This window comes from Pogona vitticeps, chromosome 6 (assembly GCF_051106095.1).
Source record: "Pogona vitticeps strain Pit_001003342236 chromosome 6, PviZW2.1, whole genome shotgun sequence".
Lineage (NCBI taxonomy): Eukaryota > Metazoa > Chordata > Lepidosauria > Squamata > Agamidae > Pogona > Pogona vitticeps.
In genome coordinates, this window is record NC_135788.1 from 35,776,311 (window position 1) to 35,798,829 (window position 22,519).

The following is a 22,519-nucleotide window of genomic DNA, read 5'->3' on the forward strand; positions in this document are numbered from 1 at the left end:
GAGAGGGCGGCGTTTTTGCTCGTGCGCAGCGGCCGCGAGCCTTGCCCAGCCCCCTCCCGGCTCCCGCCCTCGCTGCGGCTCCGGCTCCCCTCCCCCTCCCCCTCGCGCTCGCCTCTTCCTCTCCGCCCCCTCAGAGGTCGCTGTTGCTGCCGCCGCCACTCCGGTTTCAGTGCGCGCCGGGAGGGAGCCGAATACAGGGGAGCCGATCTGCTGGGCGCCAGTGAAGTCCGTATCTTTCTCTTATTTATTTTGCCTCCCTTACTTCAGCTTACCTCTAATAATCTTGACTGTAAGAAATAGAGGAGAAAAGGGGAGGAAAACGGGGGACGAGGGTGGGGGGACGGCGAGCAGGGCGGGGTGAGAGCGGTCGTGTCCCCTTTGGAGAAGCAAGCCTTTATATTTTTATGTAACTCCCAAGAAAGATCCAGGCGTGGCCTCCTTTTCTCCCTCCCCGACTTCCTCCATTAAAAAAAATGGTGTCCTCGCTGCTTTTTCGGCCCATTAAGGCTCTTCACAGGGAGGCATCCCTGGCTTCTTATAATCGACTTTTGAAAATAACCCCCCCACTTTTAAAAAACATTTAGCTAGGTTTTTGTAGTCGAAGGGGGGAGAGCAAAGACCCCACGTAACCGGCAGATCAATCCTCTGGTGTAGTTTTTCCTCATAAATCTCTAAATTAAGTGGGCCAATGCGCAGGAGGGTGGCAGCTGTGGTAAACCAGCTCTCCCTCTGCCTCTCCCCTGAAATCGGGGAGAATCCCAGTGGCGACTGGAGGAGGAGGAGGCCCAGACCGTGAATCCCACGAAGGTTTGGAGGCGTGGACGGGTTTAAAAAATTTGACCGTTGAAGCTTTAGCGCCTGGGTTGGGTGGGTGCTTGCAGATGGGGCCCAAACGTGGGCTATCTGTGGGAAAACAGCGAAATGGGATGTTGGTGAGGCAAAGGGTCGACTCCGAATGGCTTTGGTGCTTCGACGTTTTCCACTGCAACTGGCGCTACATTTTTTTTAACCTTTTATAATCTTGGGTACAGGAATCCTGTCTGGGATTTCTTTTCTTTTCTATCTGCCTTGCCCCTTGGTTATTGCACCTCGGTCTTAAGTGCTGTAATATTTACACATCCTTTCTTCAGCAGCCCTCTTCTTTTCTCATTCTATTTGTCTTTAAAAATGGAAGCCCCACATATCAACTGCATGGCCTAAAATGGGTTTTCTGCAGGAAGATGGGAAGCATTGCTGAGTCAAAGGGGTTGTGGGCTTGCTTTGCAGCATCACATGCTCTTTGTAGGTTTGTGGAGATGGCACTGCATGTTAATTGTAGAAAAAAACTGTGCTGACCTAAATTCATGTAAAATTATGTAGTGTATCACTTTTAAGATTACCAGTATAACTTTTTTTACTGCAGATTACTCTGTTAGAGTCCTGCATCTTCCCTGAAAGATTACAATTGACTAAAAGTGTATTTAGGATTTTGTAAAATGTTACACTTTACTGTAGATTTTATTTTTATTAAAGCCTCCGGGTGTTAAGTGTAAGCCTTTCTTGCAAACATTTGTTGAATGTGTGATGGCTAATGAAGAGGCATAGCATGTATTGCTGGTGATGGTTAACTCCAAATAATGCTTAACATAATGCAGGTGTAACTTCAAGCTTTGCTAATGTTCTTGAAATATAGTCTTTAAAATCACCTGGATAGAAAAAGGACCATACTTGTATTGAGATGCCTTTCTCTGAGTAATGCAACATTCCTTTTGTCATGCATTTTTCTAGTAAAAGCTCAGCAAGTCTGCAATAAAAATGGCCACCAATAAAACTACATTGGTAAGTTCATGACCACATAAGATATGTAAGGATTTTACCACCATACTTCTTCAGATTTATTGTTGGCATCACTGTGTAAAAAGGTGCATCCACATCTCCCAGAGTTATTCTATGAAAATACCCAATCTTGAAAGTAAGGCTACTGGAAAGAATACAGATTTTGGCTTCAATGGATTTGCTAGGTTACAGTGAATTTTTGTTTTAGTTTACTTAATTATTGACACTGCCCTGTACACAGAGTGATTTTTCATTTCTGTGTTGGGCAAGGAGAGACCAAGGTTTAATCAACCCTTGAATAGATTTAAGGTCTCCTTTATTTAGGACCACCAGTGGTGGAAGTGGAACACTGGTTAGCAGTGTAATCACCAGTGTTAGCTCCAGCTGTAATAACCTGATCATCTTATTCTACTTGGATAGCTTATATTGACAGACAGCAGATCTATATCTTGGTTTGTTTTACAGATGATGACGACGTAACACTAGTATTGACTATAAGTCCAACACATGAATATATACAGAAACAATTTTGCACAACATCAGAATTGATCGTTTCAAACTCTTGATTTATAAACACAAAGCATATAATACATGCATCCCACTAATGATTTATTATGTTAAACGTGTATTAAAATCCTCACAAAAATTTTGTTTTATTAATTAACTTCGAAACATATAATTTTGAAATTGTCAGAAGATACCTCTAGAGTCTTCCCTCTCATTACCTGTTTCTAGTCAGTCTGGCATGGAGAAGTTTTACAAGCTAAGTATTTCTGGAATTAGATTCCTTTTAGCAGTAGTTTATGGAGAGCCTTCCACACCCATACTTGCCACTTTTGACTGATAAAAGTGAGAAGGCATCACTTCTATAGAAGGGAAAGAGATTCTTACCCATCACATTTGTTCTAAGCTGTAATTGATTGGACCACAGTAGTGTTTCAGGATTTGCCACTGTCCCCATTGCACAAATAAGTCATAACCTTTTCCAGCTGGAGGGAAAATAAGATTTGTTGGGATAATGTATAATGGGGGCCCTTCAGAGTGTCCACAGAATAGCACCAAAATGAGCTCCCCTCCCAGTTTCACAGGTAGAGTGAGGGACAGGGTAGGGTCATTGCAGTTGCTTTCCAAAATCTAGCACAGCTGTGGGGATTTTGTGTGCTTAATTTCCAGCTCTAAACTTGTTGCTGGGGAAGACAAGCAGGAAACTTTACCTGCTGTCAGACAGTTACAGCATCAATAGTGGATATACTTAGCTCATCTTACAATTAAAGCAAATTTTTCAAAATGCATGGGCTAGTTAAACAGAGTACAGGATAGGGATTACTAGAGATGGGTGGGGTGAGAGTTGGAAATATTCTTGAACATAGTGGGCCTTAACATCTCAGATAGGATTGTCCGAAGAATGAAGCGGGGGAGGTCACAGTATGGATTGCACCGAGCAGAGGAGTGGTAGATTCACATTTATCTTGGCTTGCTTACCAAGATCAGCCAAAATTTGTGCACCTGTGTTCATAAAATCATGTACATCCTTAATAACTTCCTTGAAATAATGTACCTAGCTCTCCATGTATTGGTTTAGAGAGGAAATTATTACTGCATAACACCTTGTTCCACAAGGCATAGAATGGTGGATTTTCAAATACAGTGGCTGTATTTGAAACAGTTTGGGACCTCAATATTAGGCAGATTGTCTTCTCCCACCCAGATCTACCCGAATCACCCGCCATAGCCAGCAGGGACTGCTGAGGGGCCTGACGGCGAAAGAGGCTCGGAAGGAAAAAACTAGAAACCGGGCCTTCTCGGCAGTGGCCCCTCAGTTGTGGAACACCCTCCCAACAGAAATTCGGCTGGCACCCTCGCTGGGTGTTTTTAAAAGACAATTAAAAACTTGGCTATTTAGGCAGGCCTTCCCTCCAGTCAGCTAAGTCTTTTTATTTCTTCTTTCCTTATCCCACCCCATCTTGGTAATCCTTTCTTAAATTAATTGTCTTAATATAGTAATTGTATTTTTAATGATTATATATATATTATATTGATTTTTATGTTGTAAGCCACCCCAAGTAGACATGATCTAGAGGGGCGGGGTATAAATTTAATAAATAAATAAATAAATAAATTAGTTTTTCAGGGAGTGCTTTAGTTGGCCTCTTATAATAGTGCTACACTGTCACATAGTTTGGAAACTAGTAATCTGTGTGTATCATCAAGTGCCATATGTGAAAGGGAAATAAATACTGTACATGTAGCCGTGTTTATTCTTAAGAATACTGTGCAGAATTCCCATCAGAGCCTATGAATTAACATAAATTTTCACAATGAAGCTGTAGAACAATGGATTTTGGGGATTCATAAATATTAATTAGTAACCTCAAATGTGTGCAGATATACTAAGAATGTTATATAGTATAAATAAACTAAATTAGGAACTGAGCTTTCAATTAAGGAAACAATTTGAAAATAAAAATCTCTGACATATTTTATACCACACCCTACACATGGAGGATTTAACATGAATTAATAGCTGTACATCTCTAGATAAAACTGATGCTCAATAAGTGGGTAGAAATTAATAATTTTGATATGAAAGGCAGGTATTAAGGACCTGCAGGTCAGGGAACGATGTAGGTAGTATATCGTGCATATTTTTGTAAGGTATTCGGATTCCTCTTGTGCAGTGTTCTAAGGTTTAGGAGAGATCACAGTGTATTCTTGTAGGTTGGGTTTTGTGTAAATATCTGCAATATTCAAATCTAAGAGTGTATTGACATTACAATTTCGTCTTTTTCGTACTGTTTTTAACTGCCAGAGCTTCATTCTATGGAGTTCTGGGATGTACATCCAAAATTTTTGTGAGTTGGAACCAGGACAGTGGTATCAAACTACTTTAACTCTAGTGTAGACAACATTCTTGGACACATATTTGTAGCTAGGGTGCTGCTGTTTTTCACACAAGCGTTATCCAGAGGCTAAATTACTTTTGAATTGATGTCTTCTAGGTGCCTTTGGATTTAGTTTGTAAGTAACTGCAAGGTATCCTATATTTGTTCTTTTGACCTGGCTCTTCTCTAGTGAACAACTTTTTAACCTCTTTCCCTCAAACAGTTGTGATGCAAATATCGACAGATTAAAGTTTACACTTTTGAGGCCATAATCATGTACATATTCCAGTTTGTCCCAGAGTTTCCATTCCTATGAAAGTTGGGAGTGCGTTTTGGGCATTTCATCAAAAATTTCTGGAAATCTTGAGGTTTTCTTTTTATAGTTTGTGCTTTTACTAGTATTTTGCAGTCAGGTGGAAGTGCATTTAAAATTGCCTTTCATTAACCTTGGTTGGAAGTCAGACAGCTGGGCTTCTGAAAGGTGTTTACAATGACTTAAATCCTGTCATAGTTAGATGGTCTATATCAGTGGTTCTTAACCTTTGTTACTCGGATGTTTTTGAACTGCAACTCCCAGAAACCCCAGCCAGCACGGTTGGTGGTGAAGGCTTCTGGGAGTTGCAGTCTAAAACTCCTGAGTAACCCAAGGTTAAGAACCAGTGGTCTATATAACCATCACCTTTTTTTCCTTCAAAAAGTCTGTCTGATGTGTCACAGGGAAGTTGTTGGTTTGTCTGTTTTTAAAGGTCTGCATTCATACTAGATTTCACTGTGGTTTATGGAAATCCTAGCCATTGTTTCTCTCAATTCTTGTTTTCCCACAGGAATTAGTATTTCTGGGATTTCCTTATTTTTGCTACTTTCACTGGCCTCTCATGTAATGCATCCAAAATTGTGCTCACAACTCTGCATTTAATTCTAACTGAATTGCAGCACTTCTAACATGACACTAACATAATTGGTTTTAAACCAATGCATAGGGGAATTGTGGGAAAATAACATTTCATTATGTTGAATTCCGCATTGTTAAAGTTGAAATGCTTTGAGGATGATGTGGATGTAAAAACTCGCTATCTGAATCCTGTTTGGCTGCTCTGTGTTTTTCTATGGAATTTAATTTAAACCCACTTTTAGTCTTGTATTAAACCTGTTGAGCTTCATCATGAAAGCTATGCCAGTGATGCAGAGGACATTTGTCCAACATGTTGGGAGGAATTCTGAAGCTTTTTTTACAATCATGTTCGTGTGTCCAATGTTGAAATTATGTATAGACTTAATTATAAGAGGAATTTTAGGTATACCATGTATATGGCTTCTAATTTGCATTCAGTAGGCATGGGATTTTTGGATTATTATTGCAGCTCCTACAATTTGACAGGAATTCTCTAAGCCAAAATTTTGGAAGCTGCATGAAAAAAAAATACATTTTCTCAGAAGTTTCAGTACAGTACTTGCATGTAAGTCTCAGTCTGGAGCTACCTACTGTTACTTGCCCGAAGGAGAAGCAAATTAGTGGGAATGGCTAAATTTCATAGCAACTGCAATGGATTAAGGGATTGATAATTTTTTGAGAGGTACCCTTTATAGAGAATAATTAGCAGAGGGACTACCAGTCCCCTAATCTCTTGCAGCGCCAATTGAATTTAGCCACTCCTACCTATTTATTTCTTTTTGAAGCATATAATGGTGACTCCTAATTGAGACTTGCCTAGGTTCATGTGTAACCTGCAGTCCAAGGAAAAAAATAGAAAAAATCCAAAGGTCCCATACTTGGTGTTGAGCATCTTGAAGAAGTTTTCTATCAACTGCATATCACCCCACAATTATTTAGGTGTGCTGCTGCTTCTTATGCAAGGTCACTTAATAAACAGGCTGTGCCAAGAATAGGCAACTTGTGATCCTCCAGTTGTTGCTAGATAGTAACTTGTTAGCCCCAGCTAGCATGGTTAATAGCAAAGGGGTTTCCGTTCAATAACATCAAGAGGGCTACTATTGCTCAGATCTATATAAAGGAAATGGTTTGCATAAATTTGCAACAAAAGACTTACAATTTTAAATTTAGAAGATAGAATTTTAAATTTAGAAGAGTGGTGATGTTTGCTATATGGTCTCCATGGTCCTCCTATTTAAAATCACTGGTATGGCATCTCCTCGAGCAGAATATAAAATTTGGGTTCAAGCATGGATTTGGTATTTGTGTTACAAGGTGTTCTTTTTCAACTGATTTTGTTTTATAGCAGAAAATGGGGAAGAAGCAGAATGGAAAAGGCAAAAAAGTGGAAGAAGCAGAACCTGAAGAATTTGTTGTGGAAAAAGTCTTGGACCGGCGCGTAGTTAATGGCAAGGTTGAGTACTTCTTGAAATGGAAGGGATTTACTGAGTAAGGAACTTCAGAGCTACTTCTGTATCAGTATTTAATTGAGGATGTAGACCATAGTTCCACACAGAGATAGCGTGGTTGCAGGAGAGGCATGTTGATAGCTGGACCTGAATGTAAAATGTTTCCCCATAATTATGGTATGTTTCTTCAGCTGTGTAAGAGGCAGCAGTTTAAAAGATTTAAAAACCTCTGGTTATTTGCATGTCAAGACTTTTTCTCCAGATCACATTATGGATGTATAAGCCAAAAATAACTAAAAACTCAGAAACGAAAGCTAGATTTTGACCCTACACAGGTCTTTATCATAAGCCAGAGAGCTATGGATGGTGCAGAAGACATTGAAATCTTGATCAGATGTGCTTGCCAGGTTCCTTTGTTAAAAATAATTTTCAAAATGGAAGCTGCAGACTTAGGTCAAAGGTATACGTTTCAGAATCCACCTCGGTTTGTGTTGTCTTTCACAATTTTATTAGTCAAAATTTCATTTAGCATTCTCCTTCCCCCTTACATTGAATCACAAAGTTCTTTTTTGGCTAGGGATACAGGCACACTGTGTTAAACCTTGTATCAGAGAAGTGCGCACAAAATTTAGTCTATACACTAGTTGAGCTTATTGCAGCCTATCATTGTTATTACCGAGTGGTTAAAGGAAGGTATTGCCCTTAGCTCACAGTTTGTGTGGTGTTAAATATTGTGTTTGGTTGTAGATGGTGATCGGGTTAGTTATTCAGGGTAACTTCCATCCTCCAACAAAAAAGAAAAAAATATATGTTGTGCTTGTACACAATTTGCAAGCAAGGGTGAGTAATTCTTTTAGTACATATACCTGGCCACGATTTTTTGAAATTTTATATACCACCCACAGCTACCTGGTGCCCAGCTTGATGTACAGAGCTGTACAGAGTTGAAAGCTAGCATATGTCTGTGATATTTTTAGTGGTCTGTAAAGCTTTCTCCCAACCTTGCCTTTGAATTGTATACAACAGAGGTCCCCAACCCCCGGTCCGCGGCCTTAGCCAGACCGAGCCAGATCTCCCCACCCCCGCACAGCCGTTTTGTGGCTGCATGTGCACTGCAGCACGCCTGTGTGAGCACGGTGCCACCGTTTGCACATGCGCATGAGTGTGCATGCATGCCCAGACAAGTGCTGCACCTCTGTTTACACACAGGCGCGGGGGTGCCCTGCCTTCCCCAGCCGGTCCGCGGACCAAAAAAGGTTGGGACCTCTGGTATACAAGGACCACACTGCTTTTTTAAAAAAATTGTTAAGCCATGGGTAGTGTGTTTGATTGCTGTTTAAAGTATATATAATGTATAATTTACATATCTAATCAGGAGGAAACACCATTGAGCTTCATGAAATGTACTCCCACTAAATCTGTAGGATTGCAGCCTTTAACAACTAGCTGATCATATGTCTTCTAGGGATATGCTTCCAGTGGGCAAAGATAATAGAAAATAATAACACATGGATGTTGTAATAACCAATTCAGATTGTGCTGGAAATTAGAAATGAACTGATACTGTCGATACCTGTGTTGATTGATAGTACTTAGTAGCTTATTGCTAGCACTGTTATTTCTATCATAATTGTTCATCATAGTCAGAGTTTGTTTTTAAAAGTATGTAGAAAGTGTCTTCCTGGGAAGATAGTGTTACAAGTACAGTATTTAAAAACAAAAATCAATTTAGGAATCACTAAAAAATTTATTTCTATTCTTGTGGATGCTCATTTGCACTCACGCAACACCTGTAAATTTGGATAAAGTTTAGAACCCTCTAGAAAGTTCCTTTGTTCTTGTTTGTCCTTCAAATTTCTAAATATTAAGTATCTCTGTATTATTGTATCTGTCACCTTTATAGAGGTAGTGATTTTGTAGTTGCTGTAAGTTGATTCTGAAATAAAACTTGTTTTATTCCCCAGTACACTTTGGCAAACTATTGCATTTTAAGGCATTAGGTTTATACTTAAATAATTATATATAAATGGCTATTAATTATTCTATCTGAAATGCAACAAACTGCTGTAATATCTGGCCTAAATGAAAGGGGGAAGGAATAATAGTATTTTGTGACAGCAGTGTTTCCCAGTAACTGCACACAATTGAAACATAAAAATTGATTAATATCTGCTTAATATGTTATTAATATCATACAAGGGCATGTTAAAGTTCAGAATCAGTTCTTCTGATTCAGATTTCTAATTGCGTTTTTCCATAACTGTTGTTTTAGTGCTGATAACACATGGGAGCCTGAAGAAAATTTGGACTGTCCAGAATTAATAGAAGCTTTTTTGAACTCACAGAAAGCTGGTAAAGAAAAAACAGAAGGTGGCAAAAGAAAATCTCTTTCAGATAGTGAGTCTGATGAAAGCAAATCAAAGAAAAAAAGGGATTCTGTAAGTGAATCACAGACTTATTCGTAATACTGTATTTCCTTGAAATGCATAAGTGAGGTTCAGCTTGGGTCTGCCTACCCTGTTTTATAGCCTATTAAATGACTTCCAGATAAACCAGTTCTCCATGTGAGTGGAGGCTAGACTGTTCTGAGGTTCTATCTATTTTAAGAGGTGGATACTCTTTTCTTTCCACATTATACTCCTGGCATTCTCTCCTGTTTCTTCAAGATTCCAAGAAATTCTGATAAAGCCTCCTTGATTTTAATCTGGGAGGGGCAGGATGGTAGCTGAAGAACAGATGTGAATTCGATATAGAAACGAGTCTTTCACTATTAGCTGTTATACTCTAGAGATAAGTGATTTTGTCAGTAGGAGGCATCCAATAATTCATGTACAGTTTTCATTGAGTATTACACCTACTGTACCTGTTTTGCTTGAGTTGAACTAAATCACAACAACCTGGCATATTTGCCTGGAGAATAACGTCAGTCCAAAGCTATACAGGGTGCCTCGCTTGACGAGGATAATTCTTTCCATTGAAATTGCTGTTAAGTGAAATCCTCGTCAAGCGAAATGAAAAAGTCCATTGAAATGCATTGAAACTGGTTCAGTGCGTTCCAATGGGCTAAATACTTCAGCGTCCAACGAAGATCCTCCATAGGGGTGGCCATTTTCGGTGCCTGTAAAGCGAGGAATCCGTCCTAAAACACAGCGGGCAACTATTTTGCACAGCAGGCGGCCATTTTAGAGCCGCCGATCAGCTGTTTAAAAATCATTGTTAAGCAAAAAATCGGTTCCCAAAGCAGGGAACCAATCGTCGTAAAGTAGATTTCCTCCCTATCTAAACATCGTTTTGCGGTCGCAAAAGCGATCACAAAAAAATCATCGTCAAGCGGTTTCGTCATTTAACGAGGTAATCGTTAAGCGAGACACCACTGTATTTCTTATGGAGCGCTCTTTGTGTTCATTTGAATACACCTTTAGGCTCCTTTGTGGCCCTTTGCATTAAACAAAGTTTATGAGGGCTGAACTTAATACATCCCACTCGCCATTTAGTCCTATATGGATTCAGGCATAATAGCTGGATAAGGCTTCTGTCTCTCTCTTGATGTCAAACACATATGTGCATAGATATGTAAGTGAATGGAGGCTGCACCAGGAGATAACTCTTGTATTTTGCCTTGAACTCTTTGGAGGAAGGGCTATGTAGTGATTTTTCTACAGTACTGTATTCAGTAGGTACTTTATGTGTCTCTAAATATTTAATCAAATAGGTTGATAAGCCTAGGGGATTTGCAAGAGGTCTTGATCCTGAGCGAATAATTGGAGCCACAGACAGTAGTGGAGAACTTATGTTTCTTATGAAATGGTGAGTGACCAAATGGATATGTCAGTAGCTGTCCAGAAAGAACTTTAGATTTATTTTATTAGAAAACAATTTTCTGCTATTGCAAACTAGTAACCAGTCTTCTATTGCAGTTCGAATAGATAAACTCGCAAGATAGAAGTTTAAATCTTGAAAGATAAACCGTAGTCATATTATCTCGTCAAACTCAATAAGGGTCTTTCTTATATAAATATACTGATTGTTCATGCTGTTTGGTATCAACAAAGTTTTATTTTTATATCTTTCATATATTAACATATTTTTAACCTGCCCTGTATTGATAGTTACTTAACATTTATTGGGAGAATCAAAGGAGTTGAAATAAATCCAATCAAGTTTTTCAAGTGTTTATATAAAAAGTATGGTGTTTATTGGATAAGCCTTGGCAGCAACAGTAGATTAGAATTGCTGAATATCACAACCACGTGTAAAAATAACGATATAACTAGCAGTTTATTGGGTATATTAAAGTACATTCATCAGTTAAATCAACTGAAGGTATCTAAGAAAGGGATCTCCAAATGTAATTGCCAATGCTCAAATCCCAAAGGACATTAAATATTATTCACCTTAGTGAGGCAGTTTGCACTATACATATTTAGGGTTGGGTTACAAACATGTTACTAGCTAACCTCGGCAACATTTTATATTGTGCCTTTATAGGTTAATAGTATGGAAATTCAGCTAGGAATAATGTCTCAAGAATTAAATAAATATTCACATGCTTAATATTCTTGCACTACTTTAAAAAAAGGTATTAGTTATGCTTATTTGAAGCATGTGTTTTTATGAAATAATTTTCAATGTCTTTTAATGGGAATTCTCTCTTAAACTAGGAAAAACTCTGATGAAGCAGACCTGGTGCTGGCAAAAGAAGCCAATGTGAAATGCCCTCAGATCGTAATTGCTTTTTATGAAGAACGGCTAACTTGGCATTCATGCCCAGAAGATGAAGCACAATAATTGTTTGGGTTGTCCCCCTTGCTCCCTCTTTTATATATATATATATAGATAGATAGGTATATATATATATTTGCTTTTGACTTATCAGAAATGTTGAAAGCTTCTAAGTCTAATGAAACAAGTTTGATTATTTTTGAAATGTGTTTTGCATAAACAGAAATGTTACAAGTTCTGTGCTATTTGTTTTGCTTATTACAGGAAAGTGTTTGATACTGCTTCCTGCATATTAAATTGTTTTATAAAACTTGATAGTTAATAGTGAATATTAATGGCAATTTGTTCAAATGCAAGTGTTTTTGTAGCCTTCTATACAGCAGATAAGCATGCATTTCCCCCCTCTTAAATCTTTAAGATACCTTTTAGTAACCGGGTTCTTGGTTATGAGGGGACAAGGTTAAAAACTTTGTAGTAAGTTGAAAGTGCACTGTGTATTATTTACTTTATTGTAAATACTTCTGAGCTAACAATACAATACTTTTATATTCTTGTTCAGTTTTTTTGTAACCGTGAAAAGCAAAAGTCTTCAGTCTATTATTTCTGCTATTGAAAGTATTTATTTATTTAAAATATTTTTACCCTGCCTTTCTCCTTAAAAAAGAACCTGAGGTGGCTTATATCATTAAAAGACAATATTTAAAAGCTAAAAACAGGACGTATGAAAATGTTTAATAGGGATCAAATAAAACACCACACTAAAAATGTTAAGTAAAATCAATACCAAAAATAGCTTCAGAGCCACAGGGCACAGTACTCCATTAAAAATCCCTCTCATTCTAAGGGAAAGCCTGTCTGAAGGCTGCTTGAGGAAAAATAGCAAAGATGGAGCCAACCTGACCTACTGTGGGAGGGAGTTCCAGAGTCTGGGTGCAGTAACAGAGAAGGCCCTCTCCTGTGTTCTCACCAAATAGGACTGAGAAAGGCCTCCCTTGATCTTGATATCACTACCCAGGCAGCCGCATAAAGGGAGATGCAGTCTTTGAGATAGCGTGGACTCAAGCTGTTTAGGGCTTTATGGGTTAAAAATGAGAGACGAAGTTTCAGAATGTAGAAAATATAATCAAGCTCTTTATTCTGTATTCTTTAAATGGGTCTGGCTCAACGCATTTCAGCGAAGCCTTCTTAAGGAGCTAAGCATAACAAAACCACACATTAGGTATCAAATCATTCACATTTTCTTTTGAAAAAAAATATATACACCTAGCTTGGGACTCTCAACTTTACATAAATACATGCATTTATACTAAGCACATAAGGCATAATAAAATAGGGTAGGGTGCTTTGAATTGTGCTGTTACCCAGCAATTGGAGGAGGGGGTAGATGTTAAGACTAACTATCAGATCTAGCTAGTGAAGGATGATGGGAGTTGTACAACTTTATCAGAAGGACTACAATTTCCTGCAGAACAGAAGAATATTTGTGAATCTATTTGTTTCAATAAGTAAGAATATTCAAGACTTCTTTGGAAGCGCAAATAGTCCCTCTGCCTGTGTAATGTTGGGCATTACACAGGCAGAAACACAAATAGTCCATCTGCCTGTGTAATGTTGGACTCTCAGTCTGAGAATGTCAGCTAAAGCAGTGGTTCTTAACCTTTTTGAAACCCCCCTTGAGCCATTGAGGAAGTTATCATTGCCCCCCCTCCCCAATGGCGATATCTTTCTTATTTATTTATTTATTTATTCAAGACACTTAAATCCAATGACCCTTGAAAATAAAATTCAATTGCAAGAAAATGAAATGCCCGAAAAAACCCCAGTAACATTTAATGATTTAGTTACAAGTGAATTTTAAGATGCAAAAAGAAATATAAAAAAGGCTTAAAAACAAACCGCAATGCAGGAACAAAAATTTCAAGACGAAAACTTTGAAATTAAATTAAGATTCAAGGAAAATACATATTCATGCACACTATAAAAAGGGTTAAAAAGACACAAAGAAAAATTTTACAGAAGGAAAGCAACAAAAATCAGAGCGACAAATTATATACAGTGGTGCCCTGCTTGATGATTACCCCACTCCATGACAAATCTGCTTTACGATGAGTTTTTTGCGATTGCAATAGCGATCGCAAAACGATGTTTAAATGGGGGAAATCCGCTTTACGACGATTGGTTCCCTGCTTCGGGAATCGATTTTTCACTTAATGATGGTTTTGAAACAGCTGATCGGCGAGTCCCTTTGACATCGGATTCCAAAATATCTCCTGTATGGAGAACTAGTGCAGCGAAATTACCCCAGAGGGAGACCCCAGCTGCGATACAAGGATATCTGCAAGTGGGATCTGAAGGCCTTAGGAATGGACCTCAACAAATTGGAAACCTTAACATCTGAGTGTTCAGCCTGGAGGCAGGCATTGCATCACAGCCTCTCCCAATTTGAAGTGACCCTTGTCCAGCAGGCCGAGGCAAAGAGGCAGTCCCGAAAGCAGCAAAATCAGGGAGATGGACAGGGGATAGACTGTATTTGTGTTCAGTCTGGAAGGGATGGTCACTCTCAAATTGGCCTTCTCAACCACACATTATGCTGTTCCAAGTCCTCCATACAGAGCACGTTACCATAGTCTCGAGACTGAAGGATGCCTAGTCAATCAATCACCCATGGGCAAAACAAGACATGAAAATGAAAAAAGGGTACTGAGGTTTTTATCCAGTGGAAGTCACTCCACTGATTGAAGGCACTGTCCCCTTTCAGAAGAGGGAAGGAGACAGTTTTCAGTGATGCCCCACCCTCTTGCAGACCACTTCAGTTCTGTTGCGTGTGAGTTGGGTAACTGAGTTTGGTGTGGTGGCAATGGAGAATGAGGGCAGCACAGGAGAAAGTAGGGAAGCAGCCTAATTTCTCCTTCCACCAGCAAGATGATCCTTACTGGACACAAGCCTATGTATTCCAAAGCTTGAAAAATGCAGCTTGATAAAAGCTTCACTTTATCTTCCACAAACTACCTCTGATACTAAAGGGTGGCAATTAAAAACAATATGTCTCCATGGCTTCTGGCTACATCCTGATGAAAACATAGGCAGGACTATGTATTAATGGCCCATTCTAGTTTCACCAAAAGACTTAGTCTTCATACTGACCAATTATGTCAGCTGGCATATTATTGCCATTGCTGGCAATAATATGCTAGCAATTGGTTTTGTCACTTCAGCTACAGGTCCTAACAGAATTTTAAGAATCAGAGAAACTTAGAATAATAGAGTATTTGTTTGAAAGGAAAGGAATATTGATTTTGCTGCTGTCTGAACCCTAAATTCAAGATAGCAACCCACTTGGGTCTCAGAATCGTTTCGTTTCGTTTAGTCGTTTAGTCGTGTCCGACTCTTCGTGACCCCATGGACCAGAGCACGCCAGGCCCTCCTATCTTCTACTGCCTCCGGGAGTTGTGTCAAATTCATGTTGGTTGCTTCGCAGACACTGTCCAGCCATCTCATCCTCGGTCGTCCCCTTCTCCTCTTGCCATCACACTTTCCCAACATCAGGGTCTTTTCCAGGGAGTCTTTTCTTCTCATTAGATGGCCAAAGTACTGGAGCCTCAGCTTCAGGATCTGTCCTTCCAGTGAGCACTCAGGGTTGATTTCCTTTAGAATTGATAGTTTTGTTCTCCTTGCAGTCCAGGGGATTCTCAAGAGTCTCCTCCAGCACCACAATTCAAAGGCATCAATTCTTCGGCGGTCTGCTTTCTTTATGGTCCAGCTCTCACTTCCATACATCACGACAGGAAAAACCATAGCTTTGACTATTCGGACTTTTGTTGGCAAGGTGATGTCTCTGCTTTTTAAGATGCTGTCAAGATTTGTCATCGCTTTCCTCCCAAGAAGCAGGCGTCTTTTAATATCGTGGCTGCTGTCTCCATCTGCAGTGATCATGGACCCCAGGAAAATAAAATCTGTCACTGTCTCCATATCTTCCCCTTCTATTTCCCAGGAGGTGATGGGACCAGTGGCCATGATCTTAGTTTTTTTGATGTTGAGTTTCAGACCGTTTTCTGCACTCTCCTCTTTCACCCTCATTACAAGGTTCTTTAATTCCTCCTCGCTTTCTGCCATCAGAGTGGTGTCATCTGCATATCGGAGGCTGTTGATATTTCTTCCGGCAATCTTAATTCCGGTTTGGGATTCCTCCAGTCCAGCCTTCCACATGATGTATTCTGCATATAAGTTGAATAAGCTGGGGGACAATATACAGCCTTGTCTCACTCCTTTCCCAATTTTGAACCAATCAGTTGTTCCATATCCAGTTCTAACTGTTGCTTCCTGTCCCACATATAGGTTTCTCAGTAGATAGATAAGCTGGTCAGGCACTCCCATTTCCTTAAGAACTTGCCATAGTTTGTTGTGGTCCACACAGTCAAAGGCTTTTGCATAGTCAATGAAGCAGAAGTAGATATTTTTCTGGAACTCTCTGGCTTTCTCCATAATCCAGCGCAAGTTAGCAATTTGGTCTCGAGTTCCTCTGCCTCTTCGGAATCCAGCTTGTACTTCTGGGAGTTCTCGGTCCACACACTGCTGAAGCCTACCTTGGAGGATTTTGAGCATAACCTTGCTAGCGTGTGAAATGAGTGCAATTGTGCGGTAGTTGGAGCATTCTTTGGCACTGCCTTTCTTTGGGATTGGGATGCAGACTGATCTTTTCCAATCCTCTGGCCACTGTTGGGTTTTCCAAACTTGCTGGCATATTGAATGTAGCACCTTAACAGCATCATCTTTCAAGATTTTAAATAGTTCAACTGGAATGCCATCACTTCCACTGGCCTTGTTGTTAGCCAGGCTTTCTAAGGCCCACTTGACTTCACTCTCCAGGATGTCTGGCTCAAGGTCAGCAACTACATTGTCTGGGTTGTCCGGGATATCCACATCTTTCTGATATAATTCCTCTGTGTATTCTTGCCACCTCTTCTTGATGTCTTCTGCTTCTGTTAGGTCCCTCCCATTTTTGTCCTTTATCATGTCCATCTTTGCGCGAAATGTTCCTCTAATATCTCCAATTTTCCTGAACAGATCTCTGGTTTTTCCTTTTCTGTTATTTTCCTCTATTTCTTTGCATTGTTCATTTAAGAAGGCCCTCTTGTCTCTCCTTGCTATTCTTTGGAAGTCTGCATTCAACTTTCTGTAACTTTCCCTATCTCCCTTGCATTTTGCTTCCCTTCTCCTCTCTGCTATTTGTAAGGCCTCGTTGGACAGCCATTTTGCTTTCTTGCATTTCCTTTTCTTTGGGATGGTTTTTGTTGCTGCCTCCTGGACAATGTTACGAGCCTCTATCCAAAGTTCTTCAGGCACTCTGTCCACCAAATCTAGTTCCTTAAATCTGTTCTTTACTTCCACTGTGTACTCATAGGGGATTTGGTTTAGATTATACCTGAGTGGCCCAGTGGTTTTTCCTACTCTCTTCAGTCTAAGCTTGAATTTTGCTATGAGAAGCTGATGATCAGAGCCGCAGTCAGCTCCAGGTCTTGTTTTTGCTGACTGTATAGAGCTTCTCCATCTTTGGCTGCAGAGAATATAATCAATCTGATTTCGATATTGCCCATCTGGTGATTTCCATGTATAGAGTCGCCTCTTGTGTTGTTGGAAAAGAGTGTTTGTGATGATCAGCTTATTCTCTTGACAAAACTCTATTAGCCTTTGTCCTGCTTCGTTCTGAACTCCAAGGCCAAACTTCCCTGTTGTTCCTTTTATCTCTTGGCTCCCTACTTTAGCATTCCAGTCCCCTAGGATGAGAAGAACATCTTTCTTTGGTGTCAGTTCTAGAAGGTGTTGTAAATCTTCATAAAACTGTTCAATTTCAGTCTCCTCAGCAGTGGTGGTTGGTGCATAAACTTGGATTATTGTGATGTTGAAAGGTCTGCCTTGGATTCGTATTGACATCATTCTATCATTTTTGAGATTGTATCCCATTATAGCTTTTCCCACTCTTTTGTTGACTATGAGGGCCAGTCCATTCCTTCTACGGGATTCTTGCCCACAATAGTAGATACGATAATCATCTGAGCTGAATTCGCCCATTCCTGTCCATTTTAGTTCACTGATGCCCAGGATGTCAATGTTTATTCTTGCCATCTCCTGTTTGACCACCTCCAGCTTCCCAAGGTTCATAGATCTTATATTCCAGGCTCCTATGCAGTATTTTTCTTTGCAGCATCGGATTTTCCTTTCACTTCCAGGCGCGTCCACAGCTGAGCGTCCTTTCGGCTTTGGCCCAACCGCTTCATTAGCTCTGGAGCTACTTGTAATTGTCCTCCAGTCTTCCTCAGTAGCATGTTGGATGCCTTCCAACCTGAGGGTCCCATCTTCCAGCGTCATATCTTTTAGCCTTTTGTTTCTGATCATGGGGCATTCTTGGCAAAGATACTGGAGTGGCATTGCCAGTTCCTACTCCAGGTGGATTGCGTTTAGTCGGAACTCTCCACTATGTCCTGTCCGTCTTGGGTGTCTCTGCACGGCATAGCCCATAGTTTTTCTGAGTTACTCAAGCCCCTTCACCACGACAAGGCAGCAATCCATGAAGGGGAGTCTCAGAATACTTTTTTTGAAAAAGCAGAGCAATGTTAGAAATTCTGTAGATAGTAGACTTTATATTAAGGAAATAGAGAAGCAAATTAGGGTTGTATATTGCCTTGTAGCAGTTTTTAATTCCTTTTTTTTTTAATTCAAGGAACATTGTTAGAATAATGCAAAAGTCTGTTGACCAAAGTAACCTTTACACACAAAACTTCTTTAATGTAACATTTTCTCATTTTCAGAAGATTTTGAGAAGAATTTTCAAGTTTTATGCCAATCACTTCACAGTCCTAAGGGTTTTACAGTAGTCAGAAAGTAGTGAATAACTAACACTCTTTGCAACATTTACTCACACAAATTACTTTGGGGGAGGAGGGTTACAACAACATCCATAATAAATTACCTTAAAAACAACTTTCCAAGTACCCAACAGAACAATAAACAACTGAACTGCTGAATAGCTCAATGAGAAATGGCACGCCACCCCAAACCGACCCGTTTCTTTCCGCGATTCCGTTGCAATGGGCGGGAAGGTAGGCCAAGGGCAGGGGACTGTGGGAGTTGTAGTCTAAACCTTTTGGAGCGCCCCCACCACCCCTTTCTTGAAGCAAACTGTTATACTCAAGCCACTGACATGCTGCCCTTTTCGCCTTCACTGAACGGATCCTCAGGGTTCAGGGAGAAAGAGGAGCGGCTGACTTTCTGCAGTGTGTTTGCTTGTCTCTCTATGACAGCCCCATGGATTTTGCCCTCAGCACTCTCAGTTCAATTTGAGAGCTTTCTCTCCCAGAGGATTTACACATAGAGGCACATCACACCCATGTACACAGGAGACAGGGGAAGATCTCAAGTTTGACGTCCCTCAAAGCCATTTAAAGTTGGCCAGGTGAACTTTCTTCCCCCCTGACAGCCAGCCAGCTACAACAGGACAACAAGAAAAGCCGAAAAAGCTGCCGAATTCCCACCCACCCAGGATGACCTGAGCCAGCCCTATCCCTAGAAATCCTGCCACGCCACCCCAAACCGACCCGTTTCTCTCCGCGCTTCCCTTGCAACAGGCGGGAAGGCAGGACGGACAAATGGGGCTTGTCCCTCCCCACCCAGGGGCAAGGCAGCGCTTCACCGGGCGAGGATGGTGACCCGAGAGACCCTTCCACCCAATCCACACTTGGTGCTCCCCTAAGGGAGATGTGGCAGGCAGAAAGAGCTGGATTGTCTGGTGGTGGCGACACTGGATCCACTGCCAGCACCGCGGCTGCAGCTGCCTTCACAGGTTTGGTTTGCTCCAGCGCCCCCCTACCGCCCCCTTCTGTTCCACCGCCCCCACACAACCCATTTTCATTCTAGCGCCCCCCTGAAAAAATGAAATCGCCCCCTGGGGGGCATTATCGCCCACGTTAAGAACCACTGAGCTAAAGAGTGAACATTTTTCTGAAGAGTGTTCAAGGACCAAATGGAATACCCTGCTCACGAGTTTGAAGTCTGGCTCTTAGGCTGAGGAAGACAGCCCCAGATTGGAGGTTTCTGTGTAGGAGGGATTTGAGGAGATCAGCCAAGGGGCAGGTCATACAGCCCTCTTCAGGGCAGGTGACTGTTGGGAAACCCAAAGTATGAATCTAGGCCAGTGGATCACTATTCTGTGGGCTAAGGCCACTCATCAGGTATAGGCATACAAACTTGGAGCTAGCAGAGCAGCTGCTTCTCACACTCACCAGAGCATGGAAACAATTTGAGACAGCAATGCAGGTGATCAGTTTTCAATAATGTTTGTCTTAAGGACAGTACTTGGGACTTATCTCACACATTGCTAAAGGATATTTTCTTTACCCTGTCGGGATTAACCAGATCTTAAGGAGAGAAGTACAGTGGGGTCTTGACTTGAGAACTTAATCCGTATTGGAAGGCGGTTCTCAAGTCAAAAAGTTCTCAGGTCAAATCTGCATTTCCCATAGGAATGCATTGAAAACCATTTGATCCGTATCTGCTCTTTTCCGTCCATAGAAACTAATGGGAAGCTGCTATTCTGCCTTCGACCACTAGAGGGGGATATTTTGTTTCTTTTTTTTCTTAGGTCAAGAAAGGTTCAGGGAAGGCAGGGAAAATACAGTCCAGGCAGTACAGTACCAGGCAGTCTGAAGACTGTGTCCCAATCCACTCTCTAAACGCGGGGAGGAGTGAGGAAGCAGACAAGCACCCTTTTCACTGGCCAACAGTTAACTGAAAGTTCACATTTTGCACTTTCCCTGCCTCCCACGTGGTTTTTTTCAGTTCTTAACTCAAATCTAAGTATGTAAGTCAAGTCAATATTTTCCTATGAGAGTGGTTCTTAAGTCAAAATGTTCTTAACTCAAGCCGTTCTTAAGTCAAGACCCCACTGTAGGGAAGAATGCCAGGAAGAAACTGTTGGACAGTTTAGGCAAGTATCTAGTTCTTCAAGTTTAGACCCTATACATTTTTCTGTTTGCAACCAAGCAGCATAGCAAATCCACTAAATGTATAAATTGTTACATAAATCAAGCTGATTTTGGCTTTTAGTCTTTTCATTGGTAGATAATCCTTTTCAAAAGACTTAGAAGATATTATATATAGGATCAGTTGACAATAAGCAGTCTCTTCCCCCCCTCCACCAAAAAAAGGAAGAAGTACAAATCCTTTTCCTTATGTTCTTTAAGTCAGGGTGGTCTACTTTGGGGATGAGAAGGCCAGCTGAGATCTGAAGGAGGCCTGACTTCCACTGGAAATTTGTGTTTTTCTTTGTCGCTCCCACCCAAAAGTTTATTTATTTTATTTATTTATTTATTTATTATTTATTTACAATATTTTTTAGCCGCACCATTGCCAGTGGCGCTGGAGCAAAGTTCAGTGTTGCTTCACATACACACATTAAAGCAAGGCCACCTTGCTTTAAGGAAGATTCCTGGAGGCTTTCAAGAGTAGCAGGACTCCTCTACCCCCCCTTTTTTTTGCAAGACTTCGCAAAAATGAGTCAATTTTAGCTCTTTAAACATATATACCTAATAGGAAATACAGACTCAAATGCAAACTTGCCTGTCTTAGGGTTCTGAAATTCCGGCTGCGGTATCCAGGCATACTATTTCCAGAGATGCTACAAGGGTAGGAAAGAAGAATTTTCCCTTTACCATGCATACAGAGGTACAGTATGTCTGTGTAAGTTGGAGAACCACCAGTGTAAGGGGAAAATACTATAATTGGTGTGGTGCAGTGGATAAAGTGATGGACTTGGGAGACCTGGATTTGAATCCTCACTTGCACATGGAAACTCAGAGAATGGCAGTGATAAAAAAAATTCCTTGAATATTTCACCTTAAGGTTGGCATAAATCAGATGTGACTTGAAGGCATATGACAAACACCCATTATAGAGGCATTTTGCTGTCTGGCCTTTATAGGCAAAAAGTGGTTCCTAAATTCCAGCGAATTTGGGGCTATAACCTGTTTTTTTTTATATGTGAACGTTTTATTTGCACCTACTCTTCCTTACAGTATATTTGAACTTATTTGCTTGTTTCAATCTTGATGGTTATTAGGAAATAGAATATACAGATTTCTGTAATCAAATGAACACTCTCATAAGAATTTGACAGTATTATATGTTCCAATTGTGAAATGTTTGTCTTGTTTCTTCGAGAGTTAAATAGTCAATGTCATTTGGTACCTGCATTTTTTTAAAAAACCTCACTAAGTGGTTTATTTTTGCCCCCCAAAATCAAAACAAATAAACGAGCCATTTAATATTTCCTGATTCTGTCTTGCCCAGAGGCCAACATACTGTGAAATACTGCCAACTGAAGATACTATACTGTCTGTGAAGGAATATTTGTGTCAATTGCTGAAGTCTGCAAAGAAAGCTGTGTTCCACTTACAGTTGGATACACATATATGTCCTCGACTTTGCAAAGGGAATCTCCATTTTCCCAGTGGTTTTCCTCAAGTCTGGTGATAACCTACCTGTATGCTGCTCTGACTCAAGCCCTATTTTCCAACGTGGAACTCTTAGCAGTTTTTCATGGGGTTGAAAACATGTTGCCAGATATTCCTGCTTCCCTTCCACAACTTTTTACCCTCAGATGAAGACAGCTAGAAAATATGAATGTGCACATTTCATGCATTCACAATTTATACTAAGAATTATTAATTATACTAAGAACCCACGAGTGCATCTGTGAATCAACCCTC

At 40.4% G+C, this 22,519-nt stretch overlaps 1 protein-coding gene across 8 annotated transcripts; it reads left to right on the forward strand.

The window, feature by feature from the left end:
- Window positions 1-92: 92 nt before the first annotated feature.
- On the forward strand, window positions 93-12,312 carry CBX3 (chromobox 3). 8 transcript variants are annotated; one of them, XM_020780746.3, is made up of 6 exons: window positions 93-225; window positions 1,768-1,818; window positions 6,935-7,077; window positions 9,310-9,475; window positions 10,750-10,844; window positions 11,699-12,312. In XM_020780746.3, exons 2-6 carry the CDS (start codon window positions 1,795-1,797, stop codon window positions 11,823-11,825), a joined length of 555 nt encoding a protein of 184 aa, XP_020636405.1. In that variant the 5' UTR covers window positions 93-225; window positions 1,768-1,794; the 3' UTR covers window positions 11,826-12,312. The 8 variants fall into 8 exon arrangements, with proteins under 8 accessions (XP_020636405.1, XP_020636427.1, XP_020636439.1 ...); XM_020780768.3 differs by having other exon boundaries at window positions 6,938-7,077; XM_020780762.3 differs by having other exon boundaries at window positions 158-289.
- Window positions 12,313-22,519: the final 10,207 nt, after the last annotated feature.

What these genes read in the sequence shown, in the direction of transcription:
- CBX3 (XM_020780746.3), top strand. Translation starts at nt 1,795, where the DNA reads ATGGCCACCAATAAAACTACATTG. An exon ending in CAAAGAAAAAAAGGGATTCT is followed by an intron (nt 9,476 to 10,749) that starts GTAAGTGAATCA and finishes TTAATCAAATAG; the next exon opens with GTTGATAAGCCTAGGGGATT. An exon ending in CTTATGTTTCTTATGAAATG is followed by an intron (nt 10,845 to 11,698) that starts GTGAGTGACCAA and finishes CTCTTAAACTAG; the next exon opens with GAAAAACTCTGATGAAGCAG.